At 44.6% G+C, this 12,560-nt stretch overlaps 1 protein-coding gene across 2 annotated transcripts in view; it reads right to left on the reverse strand.

Moving 5' to 3' along the window:
• Positions 1 to 618: 618 nt before the first annotated feature.
• Positions 619 to 12,560, reverse strand: part of CECR2 (CECR2 histone acetyl-lysine reader) — a 173,345-nt gene continuing 161,403 nt past the window's right edge. For both annotated transcript variants that reach the window (XM_025851891.2, XM_025851890.2), the window contains 3 exons: positions 7,768 to 9,190; positions 6,320 to 6,431; positions 619 to 5,565 (listed from right to left, as the gene is read on the reverse strand). In XM_025851891.2, the coding sequence (XP_025707676.1) occupies positions 5,560 to 5,565; positions 6,320 to 6,431; positions 7,768 to 9,190 (1,541 nt within the window). In that variant the 3' untranslated portion in view covers positions 619 to 5,559. The remainder of the gene's footprint in view (positions 5,566 to 6,319; positions 6,432 to 7,767; positions 9,191 to 12,560) is intronic.

A 12,560-nucleotide genomic window follows, 5' to 3' on the forward strand; every position in this document is an offset into this window, starting at 1 on the left:
TCACTACCCCAAGATCGAGTCACATGTTCCATGACTGAGCCAGTCAGGTGCCCCAAGATGGTCACTTTATCTATTCTTTTTTTCCCCTGTAGCAAAAACCCTCCTAGGAACTAGAAATAAAAACTAAATAAATTGGGCAGATACAAAGTAGCTGCTTACCTAGCCTAGTAGCTCCTACTCCTGGCCACCTGTAATTCACTCATGGCCCCAGGCTCCAGCTGCCTGGTAGTCCCCTCATTATAAGCTGAATTCTTTACCTCCTGGACCCTAGTCCATCCTAGATTTTGGAAGGAGAGCAAAAGTAGTATATACAAGTGTGTTAAAGGTGTGTACCAAGGGCTAGGGGTGTGTCAGTGGTACTGGGAGTGGGCCAGCTGCGGAGTATTTTATCCGACACTGTGTGGAATGGCCAGTCAGTTTTAGCACTGTTCTGAGATTCTCCACAGAGCACACTCCACCATCGCCTGCACAGGGCACGCTCCCGCTGCCTGCCCCTACAACACCCACCCACCTTGAGGAAGCCAGGTGAGATGGGCTGGGGCCTAGTTCAAACCTCTGTCCCGATGATAAAAGTGACGCGTGGACACACACAACTCACACATATCAGAGCCTTGCTATTTTAAGAATGTACTTTATACAAAATAACCAGTTCATATGGAAATAAATCTACAGACCTCTGAGGATCAAAAAGCTTTTTAAAAAGTTCTTTTAAAAAATTATCCAACACACAATATCGAACTAACTATTGAGGTAAGTGTCGCTCTCAGTGAAACAGGGAATCAGCAGACCACGACAAAATATACACAATATAAAAATAAATAGCATTCCCCTTTCCAGTACTGGCCAGGAAAGTTCACACGGCTTTTGCAGCAGGAGCAAAGAATCCCTGACGCTGTGTGCCGCAGGCTGGTGGAGACTGGCCTGGGCTCCCAGGAGCTGTGTGCAAGGCAGGAGAGGGAGGTACCCGAGTCCCAGCTGGGGAAAAGGGGTCACACGAAGGATACTGAACGGGGTTCAGCATTTCAATAACTTACTCAATATCCACACCCCCTGTTCCCAACCCCATCCCACCCTTTTCAAAAACACATGCAGGACAATCAGTTGGTTATTAGGCATTTCTACATAAAAGTTCAGTCAGTCCCCTGGTACACAGAGACAAAGACTAGCTGGGGGGACAGCCCCTCTAAATTTCTGGTTAGCAAAGGCCTACAAAGCAGAGACAGATAAACACCCAACCTGGAGACAAAGCTTGTGTCACAGCTTCATATGAGAGATGGGCTGCAAAAATGTTCATTCAGGTTCTGATTTCCTAAATGAAAATCAGGGCAAGGCTCGGTGTCCTAAGGCTCCATATTACAGAGAAAGTCCAACCCACCAAAAAAGGAAAAGGGGTTTCTTCTCATGCAGCAAATCTCAATCACATTCTTAGTTCCTAGACTGTGATGTGAGCCCAGGAATAAAAGCCTCTGCATGCTCAACCAAAATTCCCAGTATTCTCACTGGAATGTTGAACAGAAAACTATTAGCTGGGACACTGCATTCCAGAAACCCCCAAGGTGGAACAGTCCTTGACTCACACACACATGGAGCTGACTTCCTCACTGGAGGTCCATGCAGAATCTGGCAGGGGTGAATGGACTGACAGTCACAGGGCGGGGGGGAGGGGGAGGCGGCAGGTAGCAATAATGCTAGAAAACTCTAAGCCTTTCATTCCTGTGAAAGCATGTCAGCATTCTGACACTATGTAACTGTCCTTGCCTTGGGACTGCTGGGTTAAGACTTGCTGTGAAATTTCAGATTGGGGCTTAAGAGCAGTGTTTTATTTATAAATTTGAATTTCAAAAAGGGAAGAAAAATTCAACGAAGTCGTATGGATTGAGAGCTTGTTTCTGACATCTGTGATGAGTGTAACACTGGGATTTTGCGTGTTTTGGACAGCACTTAGCATCCTCTTTGACTCCTGTAGGAATTACCATAAATAATAATACAGCAGACAAATGCCATGCGGTAATGACACCTAATGGTCACGAGAAGCATTTTCAAGGTCTGAGCACTAGGCCACAGTGAATCAACACTGAAAACTGGGGTCTGAGTGAACTAAGGTGCACACGCACCTTACAGGTCTTCACGTTTTCCATCAACACAAAAATGAAGACGAGCATGACAGAGTTTTGCCTCTTGAGAGCAGTCTCACTTGGGCTCACTGAGAATGAAAGAATGGTGAAGAAGCAGCTCATGTGCACTGCCCGAACCCAAACCAATGTGATTAAGGAGAGGCAGAGTGGCTTTAATTTTATTTTTAGAAGGTAGAATGGAAGAAGTTCTATGAACAAGAATCTGCACATTTCGCCCTTACTTACTCTTCATATGCATCTACCATAAAAAATTTCCGCCAACAGCTACTTTTTAAAAGAACAGACTCTGAGGGAAAAAACAAACAACAAACCCAAACCAGAAACCTTCCAAAAAGCTTTACTTTTCTTTCTGGGTTGTTTTTTTCTCCTGGGTCTTAGGGAAAAAAGATCCTAACTTATTAACAACTCTAATAAAGGCTAGCCAGGACTGTTCAATCCAACAGGTGTGAGAGTTTCCTCATTCCCCGTGGAGCCCAGCTACCCCCTCCTGGGGACTCCCGAGAGCCGGCCTGCGGACACCGTGGGAGAGTCCTCCTAGCCCGACAGCAGATCATTCTGAGGACCTCCTCATACACTACTTTCTAGTTTTAACATATCACACACCACCCTCATGGACAAGAAGGCAAATGCATGTTAAGACACGTGGGAAGAGAAGTGCCAGAGGAGAAAAACAGGAGGGAAGAAAAGGTCGTGCCTGGGGGCAGAGCGATCAGCCGTCAAGCAGCTCAACCGTCACATGTGTTCTCTTGCAGCTCCTGACTGCCTGTAGCAGATCTGGGCTTCAAAGACCAGTAAAAGCTCAGGAGATAGCAGACAAGGGCTGTAATGCACGACTCAGTTCCCACATGGGACGCAACAAGGCTGCCGAGTCTGCTGTTGCCCTTGTTCCCAGTGTTAGGAGATGATACAGTAGTTCAGTCCTTGATACAGTTCTTCCTTAACATTTTCTCACCTCTCTACATTTATTGATTTCTTCCTATATTGTTCACAGCTTTTCTCTAGCAACAGGTAACAGGGGGTACGGGGTTGGGAGAGTGAGGAGAAAGGGTTACTCATGCAGGGTGGAAGGAGAAAGGACACAGGTCAGCCCAACCACTGCTTATGGTCCACTCCTACCCACGCCCCAGGGCCATTCAGCACAAAGCAATACCTCCAACCTCAGCGCCAGGGGAACGGACCCTGTGGCCACTGTGCTCCGAGTCAGGCAGCAGCCAAAGGCCTGTCACTCCCACCGACTTTCACATGAGAAGAGAAAGGCTGTCAGTGGCAGAGCACTCTGGGTCTAGACCAGCTCTAACTAGACTTGAGCCAGCTGTCAAGGCCAGGTGGTCTTTCTCTCCTCCCTGCTTCTACACAGACACAAAAACAGAAGGAGTAATGCATCGGCATTAACTTACACCAGCTCAAGAGCTGAATCATCAGATCTGTTTTTCCTACAGGGACAGCGCGGACATCTTCACTCTTCCAAACCAGATCATGCCAGTGACAGCTTTCTAACCAGAATCAGGACCAAATGAGAACACAGCCTCAAAACTCATTCACTTAAAAGCACACCAAATTTGAAACTGGAGTCTATTAGAGAAAAAGAATTCGTATTTTTGTGCAATGAATCTTAAAGGCTCCTGTGTTCCTACACAACTCTCAATCCTGCCTGAGCCGTAAGCCACAACGCCAGGTCAATAAGCATTCCCTTATTTGTATGAATTTTCTTTACACTGGAGCTGGTGTCTTGGGTTCCATCTGTATAACATGGATATTTCCAATTTGTTTCTTTTCCTAAATAGCACAGCATAGCGAACTTTAAACATGATAGTTCCACGTTTCATCAAGGATGCTGGAATTGGAGGGAAAGATTCTAATGGCCCCTCACAAGGCTGAATTTGTAAGAAACTAGAGCAGATTAATATTATATGGAGGCTTTTCTACTATCCCAAAGGCATGCTTAAAAATATGCTATTCTTTACAAAAATCTGTTTATTTCAGGACATTTTTCCTTAGTTTTTTTTTTCCTCTTTGTGGGATGTTCAAAAGTTTAAACCATAGAGGAGTCCTAACTTTGGTGGCATCTCAGCTAAAATCAAATACAGAATGCTAAACAAAGGACAATCCAGTGTAATTCACTTCTAAAACTGTAACAAAGTAATACTGTAAAATTGTTTCCTATCACAGATATGACAAATGATTTCCAAGAACTCGTTCCTGAAAGCTATTTTAAATCACCATGACTTATTTTACTATGATTCACTTAAAATGAATAAAACTATATATACTGAGATATTCCTAAATTCAAACTGTAAATCTATAGAATACATTTTTCCTATTCAAAACTGTGCAATTTCTTTATTGATACTAACATATACAAACCTGAGTAGTCACTTCCACAAAATGTGATTCGTGCCAGAAAGCTTTGTGTGATGTCTATCAGATCACAGTCCCGGCAGGTCTGTGAAGAGGACGATTCATTTTAAATTCTAATAAGCAAAACACTCTAGTGATCCCAATTCCTGATACTGGTTTACAACTATCCGGTAGGGCTGGTGGCAAATCACGAAGGGCACTGCTCTCTGAAATCCAGGCTTTGGGCCACTGGATGAGAGGGAAGCCTGTCTTCTAGGCTGATGCTTCTGGCAGGCCGCGTGCGAGTGCTCTGCCTCCAAACTGAGAAACTCAACAATTGGGGCAGCAAAGGTACCCTCTCGGGCTGATTGGAAAGAAGGCCCTTAATGAACAAAGGATGTCTAACCACTGAGGAAACAGTGATAATTTACTAGAGTAAACTTTACCTACCCTCTTCTCCAGCTCCCAAAAGTGTTCAGTGTGACATGACTGTAAACAGATAAGGATCACTGCAGTGCTGCCTGCCCACCATCGTTAGGACTTCCATTTCTTCCGCATCCCCACCCACCCTTCCCACTTATGTACAATACATTCACCACCAACAACAAAAATTATTTTTAAAAGGCAACATGAAAATTCTGTAAACTGGACCCAGCTCCAAAACACATTAATACTACAAGTAGTCCCTTCCCCAAATATATACCTGAGTTTAGCTGCTCATGAAAGTTTACAAGCACCACTCCATTCTTAAGTGTGACCCTCTCCCCCAAGTTTAAGACGATTTTCCCTGAACAAGAGTCTTAGGACTTAGAAAAGCCATCACTAATTTCAGTTCATTTGTTCTTGACCATCAGCCATACAAGAGATCCCCAACCAAGGACCTTTGCAAGCTGGTGTTAGCCTAAGGAGTATGCTTCTAGGGCTCCGGGAATGGCTCCAGCTCTTGGACGGCACGACGGGATGCACTGTGAAGGGGTGTGGCAGGGTAACAGGAACAGAGGTGGGCAGGGATCGCTTCCCTAAATTTTCCATGTTCCAGTCTTCATGTGCAGCTTTCCGTTTCCTTGGGGTTTATTTCCTCCTTGGACTAGCTCTGAGAGAAGCAAATAAAGACAATTTTAAACAAAATTAACAACTGTGTTGTTTAAAGTAATTCAATAAGCCAAAGAGCTGTACATGTTCCTCTCCATCTGGGAAGATGGCTTGGTTTTGTTTCAGCTGTCACAGTTTACTTCCAGAGGGTGGGCTCTCAAGCTCCGGACCTCTGGATGCAAACCCCAACCTCATCACTCAGGTGCGGTAGGACTCCCTGCACATTAGGGAGCCATGCTGATGTAGCTGATGACAATTACTTCACAGTGGTCAAGGAAGAGAGGAAATGAGACAGTGTGTGGAGGGAGTCAGAACACAGTAATTGGCACAAAAGCAGCACTCGAAGGGAGCTATTTTTAAAAACCTGACTGCCTTGTCTCTCTCAGATGAAATAGGTGGAAGAGGATAAAAAAATACAAAGCTATCATTTCAAAATAAATGACAGTGGCCAGTTTGGAAACACGAGTCTTGAACAATCCCCAAACAGCTGGTTACCACAAGAAGAGAAACACATGGAAACAATACAGAAGCTACTTCGGTCTTCTCTTGATTTTTCCCACTGCTGAATCCACTGGTAGCACAGGGCCCGAGTGGCCCTTTTTACTTGGTTGCCGGACAGGACGCCACTTTCCGGTTCAAGTTCCTCTTTTAAAAGGACACCTTAAAAGATTTTCTCAGAATCACGATAAACTCACAAGGAACTATTTCCTGCCACCTAGAAGAATGACAAAAGTTCTAGTTTTGGTAATGTTTACCTGATCAAGAGGAAGTGTTGGGGGCTTATGTGGTGGCAGCTCTTCCCGGGATGCTGCTGGTGCTGGGGTCTTTGGGAACGAGGACTGTGACTGGACTGGATGCATTTGCATCCTATAGCCACAAGAAAGAAAAGTTAAGAATTAATGAAGACATATTAATTAGAAAGGAAAGAGATATTTTAATCATGAAAATCTCATGCAGATATTGCCTTAATTATCTAGGTAATCAAACTTGGAATCAATATTGGGACAAAGCGACATTTTGTGCTCCAGATGTGATGCATTAAGTACATGACGCCGTTTAGGTAGTGCTCTTGACGTGTTTAACTGGACTCCAAACATGAAGGAACAATGAGAAGAATCAAAATCTGGGACATCATACATGAGAACTAGCCTCGAATCTTTGGGAAACAGAACAAAACGATGATAGAACACATGTAAATTAAGAGACTAAACAGAGCAACCAAATGTGAATACGTTACCCTTACATGGATCCTGGATGGAAAAAAAAAATAAGATAAAGAAACATAGCTATAAAAGACATTTTGGGGACAACTGGAGAAATTAAATAAGGACTCTATATTAAATACTATTAGTGTTATTTTCCCTGGGTGGAATTGTGCTCCAGGAGAATGTCATTATTCCTAGCAGATGCATGCAGTTATGAAGTCTGCAACTTACTTACCAATGGTTCAAAAGAAAAGACAAAGAAACAAAACATATTTAGTGAGGTCTAAAAAAATATGTCAAAATGTTAAATGGGGAAAAGGTTTTGGAGGTAAGGTTTTAGGCTGGCACCGAAGAGGGGCACGTTAGTTTTTAAGCTGGATAGTACTGGTTTTATGATAAGGCTTCATAACTTTAATGTAAGCAACTTTATTTAACCATCTTTTATGTATTATTAATTTGAAAATCTCCTGGATCACAAATTACCTCACTGAGTCCTAAAAACTCCACTATTTGCAAGAATTCTCATGGGGACTATATTTGACTTGTTTTAATTCTAGATGAACCTGTTTCTTTATTCAGTGTTAAGGGAAGAAATGAGAGGTGAGGGATAAAACCTGAACATTACATATGATCTCCCACAACCTCAGGGTTTGAGAGAGACCTATTTTACCTTGATCAGTGTATCTGAACTTAGCAGCAATGCTGAGACCTCTGCCTATGCCTCTCAAGTTTCCAGTCTCAAAATCTAACTAAACAGTCATTTAAACGCTAATTCACTTTCACGAGGGAAGAAAATGCCGAAGATAAAATTGGACACTAAGGCTGAAACATGTCCATTAAGTCTCCAATTATCAATGATTCCCATGCCTTCCTTGGACCTAGACCACTAAAGGTTATCACCTTCATTTCTAAGGCCATTTTTCTTTCTAAAACTAACATCTATTCTTTTCTCAGAAAAAAGAAACAAAAACCAAGGAAACCATCTAATGTAATCTTACCCTAATGGTCTGTACATTTCCTGGAAAGGTCCCCTTATTCCACTTCCAGTACCAATTTGTTCCATCATTACAGCCTGAAAGTGACCCAGGCCCTCTTCTTGGCAGCGATAGATGGTGCCCTCCTGAGAGAGGCCGTTGGGCTGGGCAGCCACTGGATGGTGAGGTGGGTGAGCAGCCACGGGGGAAGAGTAGGCCCTGGGCTGGAAATGACTGGCTGGCCGCTGAGGTGTGTAAGGAGGCCCTGTCTGTAGCATCACACCATGGGGCTGGAAAGTAGATGAACCAAATCCCATCCCTGAACTCAGAGGTGGAGGAGGAGTTCCATAAAGATACTCGCTGGCTGACAATGAGCTCTGCCGCTTGGTAGCTGCATTATGGTTGTCCAGGTCTAAAAATTCTTTGGGACTCTCTGGCCTCTCCATAGATTCATCCAGCTTTTCTTCCTCTGGACCAGGATTCTGTCCATCAGCTGAGACGACTTTAGCAGCTACCGCATCCATTTGGGTTGGGGAACTTAAGGCAGCATTCAGTGTCTCACAGCCTTGCAGATTAGCCAAGGTGCTCTTATCTGGGAAGAGGGGCCTTGGTGGGGGGGGTGGATTAGGTGGGAGCCCACTTGGGCTTCCCGGGGGATGAAGATGTCTCTGCCAGTCAGAAAAGCCCTGTGGACACGGATAATAAGGAGTTCGCTGATAGTGATGATAGGAAGGCTGAGGTGGTGACTGGTAGGAATACCTCATTCCTTGGTGGGGGCGATACCGGGGAAAGACTCCAGAATGAGGGTTGTTAGACTGAAAGCCCCTAGGGGGGAAATGCTGAGGATGGGATACTGAGGGTTTACTTCCCATCACAGGGCCCAAACCTTGCAGGCCTGGACTGATGTGGTAATGTGTAGCTGAATTTGGGTATTCCAGCCCAGGCATGTACAAGGGGGAAAACTGGCTTACAGTGCCTCCCATCAGATTGGGGTCCGCGTTGGGAGGTGTAGCTGGGTTCTGTCTTGTACACGGCATGGTTTCCTGTAGCGTTTTGCCTCTGGGGCAGAGTGGCTTTTCTGAACCACTACCACCAAGGCCCTTCCCCTCTGATCCACAAGGGGATGCTTCAATAATTACTCCATTTTCAGGTAGAGCCCCTCTATCTGCCAGAGTGGAGAGGTCTCGCATACATCCTTGGGTGGCTGGGCTGGTATAGTTGCTCTCCGGGGGCCAGGTGTTCTTGCTCTTTGTTGCTTTACAGTTGTCTCCAGATTCTGAGGAGTCGCTTTTGAGCTCTGGGCCCTCTGTTTCCCTTTCTTGTGGTGAGCTCTGCCTGGTACAGTCGGTCTGCAACGGAGGTGTAGGGTGAGGTAGCTGTTTGAGGTACACCCCCTCTGAAGCACCAATGTTTGGTGGTTTCTCCTCAAGCCCAGGCAAGGGATCTGCTGTAAGAAAAATGTAGAACAATATAGTAATTTAGTAGCTGAAATGACAATACCAGTGGGGAATGGTAGTGAAAAGAACATGAAAGCAGTCAGATAGGGACAGGTGGGATTGAGGTGGATATGCGGCCATTCAAGCTTCAGCTAAAAATTTTGAGACTCCCTGAAGGGATTCATGATGCTGAGGCCCTTGTAAACCCCTCCTTATAGACCAAGAGGTAAGACCTAGCACTTCTAGAGCTACTCATAAAGTCTGCCAAAGAATGGGGATGTCCCTGCCTCTCTCTTGCTGTGCTGTCACAGAGTAGTGAGTGTGCGATAATTCAGGCAGATGCATGTCATATATGGAGATACAATAAGAAGGAACAGGACACAATGAATCTGTATCAAGAGGGCTGCATCCCTGATGTCTGCCCCCTTAGAACATAAGTTCCACAGCAGCACGGACTCTGTTTTCTTCCCCACCACTCTTAGTACTTGTACACAACAGGGACTCAATCAAGATTTCTTGAAAACAAGATGCCTACAGGATAAAACTCAAAAGGCATATTTAACATATTACAGAAATTTACTATACCCAAATTAATTTACTAGACTCAAATGGTTAATTACAAACTCAGGATTCTTGACCTTGCTGTTATGTCAGACCAGAAATATGGTCGTCTTATTATATATACAACAGAGTTGTTGCTCAGGTGTGATCGAAACACAATTCTGGTAACAGATCTTAAAGACAAGATTAAGGACTCATACATAACAACTTTTAAAGACCTACTAAAATCTCAGTCAACTAATGAACTAGTGTTGGTTGAAAAATCAAAGGTACAAGCTACACAACAAAATTTAAATCTACACTTCTCATTATCTTGTCAACATAAAACATGGAAACTAACAAAGAGGCTTATCCATAGTTTCATCAGAGGGACTCTCCTAAAGTTTGAATTCCAGACCCCATTTGAGATCAGTATTAGACAATTCTGCTAGAGCTGGTGCTCACAAAGCAGGCCTTCCCTCGAAAGAAACACTTTTAAAAAGTGAGTCTGAGGGGTGCCTGGGTGGCTCAGTCAGTGAAGCGTCTGCCTTCAGTGCAGGTCATAATCCCAGGGTCCTGGGATCGAGTCCCATATTTGGTTCCCTGCTCTGCGGGAAGCCTGTTTCTCCCTCTGCCCCTCGCCCCACTCATTCTCTCTCTCTCAAATGAATAAATTAAAAAAAAGAAAAGTCTGAGTTGGGGAAGATGGCAGAGGAGGAGGATCTTAAGCTCATCTCGTCTCATGGATACAACTAGGTAACTAGGTAACACCACATCAGTATAAATAACCCAGAAAACGACTTAAAGACTGGCAGAACGGACTCTCCATAGCTAAATGTAGAACAGAGGCCACATCACAGAGGGTGGGAAGGACAAAGAGATTGTCAGGAGCCAAGTGGATCCTCGGGATTGTCCGCAGGAGGGAGGGATGCAGCAGCACAGAGAAGGGAGCAGAGCAGATCCCCAAGCCAGGAACCCCAGGAAGAAGGGGACCAATCCCTGTAACATTCAGCTTTGAAAACCAGAGGGGCCCAAGAATATGGCGGGCTTATTACCACCTGAACTTTAAAATTCAGTGGGCTCAGCTCTGGGAGAGCCAGGAGGGTGGAGTGCCTGCCCTTATTAAAGAGATAGTAAAACAAACAGCCCCACTGAGATGGAGCAGGAGAAGCAGCAGTGTTAAAAATACCTGGCATATATGGAAAAGAGATTTATTTACTAATGAGCATATCCTGGAGAGGCAGGGATCTTTGGAAGACCGCTCTAAGAACAAAAGAGCTAGCAGGCACCATTTTCCTCCCTCCCTCCCAGCCAAGATAGATGGACACCTGCAGGAACCAGTGCAGAGCCAACATTTGTTACATAGTGAACAGTGTACTCCTGGTGTACTCTGGTGTACTCCTGCAGAAACATCTCCTCCATCCAAGCCTGGTCAGCTGCAGTCCCCTCCTGCAGTGGACTGGTGCAGAGTTTCTTGGCACTCCATGGGCCCTGTTCCCGCATTTTCCCGTTGCTCTGGCCCCTGCAATATGCCCTTGGCTGGAGTCCATCCAAAGTGGTGCCACAAGCCTGGCGAGGTGCAAGCAGCCAGGACAAGGACAAGCACCACTCCAAAGAGACTGCTGCCCTGGACAGAGGGGAAGATAACCACATATACCAGTCCCACTGAGGTTCCCGCACTGGGCTGGGGCAGACAGCTGGTCTGACTGAAGGCTATCCCCTCCAATGAAAGCTTCTTGGGAGGACAACACAGGAAAGTGCCCAGCAGTTTGCTGCTATCTCACCTCTGGCAAATGCGTGGTCTGACTCAACTCAAGCCCAAGGTGGCCTCAGACTGGCCCACTAACAACACAGGGACCAAACCCTGCCCACAACAGGCAAACAGAGCCATTGCAGATGACTGAATTGAAGGCAAAAGTAGCTCAGTCACAAGAGCAGGGTGCACGCGACACACATAGGCAATACCCCTGAAGCACCAGGTTCTGAACAGGGGACACTACACCACAGGGCACTATAGGACCTCTTCTTCACAAGACCACTACTTTCAAGAGCAGAAGATGTAGCTGACTTTCCTAATGCACAGAAACAGAGACAAAATGAAGAGACGAGGAATATGTCCCAAAGGAAAGATCAGGACAAAATCGCAACAAGACAGCTAAATGAAATGGAAATAATATGCTCAATAGAAAATTTATAGTGACGGTCATAGAATACTCACTGGGCCTGACAAAGGAGTGGAGGACCTCAGTGAGACCCTCAACAAACACAGAAAACAAAAAAGAACCAATAAGAGATAAAGAACACAATAACTGAAATTAAAAATATACTACAGGGGATTAATAGTAGACCAGAGGAAGAAGAAAGAATCAGCGACTTGGAAGACAGAATAATGGAAAGTAATTAAACTGAACAAGTGAAAAAAAAAATGAAAGCAGAGAACTCAGTGGCACCATCAAGTTTAATAACAATGACATTATATGGATCGCAGAAGAGAGAGAAAAGGGGGAGGAAGATTTATTTGAAGAAATAATAGCTGAAAACTTCCCGAATCTGGGAAGGAAACAGAAATCCAGATCTAGGAGGCACAGAGATGCCCCAACAAAATCAACCCAAGGAGGTCAACATGAAGACATATAGGAATTAAAAAAAAAAAAAAAAAAAAGTAGTGAGAAAGAGAATTTTTAAAGTAAGAAAGACAAAAGAAAATATTAACATAAAAGAGAAACCCTGTAAGACCATAAGCTCATTTTTCAGCAGAAACTTTACAGGCTAGAAGAGAGTGAGAGGATATATTCACAGTACTGAAAGAAAAAACACCAGCAGCCAAGAATTCTTTATCCA

This window comes from Callorhinus ursinus, unplaced genomic scaffold, assembly GCF_003265705.2.
Source record: "Callorhinus ursinus isolate GAN/ISIS: 27379988/994484 unplaced genomic scaffold, GSC_fseal_2.0 scaffold74, whole genome shotgun sequence".
Lineage (NCBI taxonomy): Eukaryota > Metazoa > Chordata > Mammalia > Carnivora > Otariidae > Callorhinus > Callorhinus ursinus.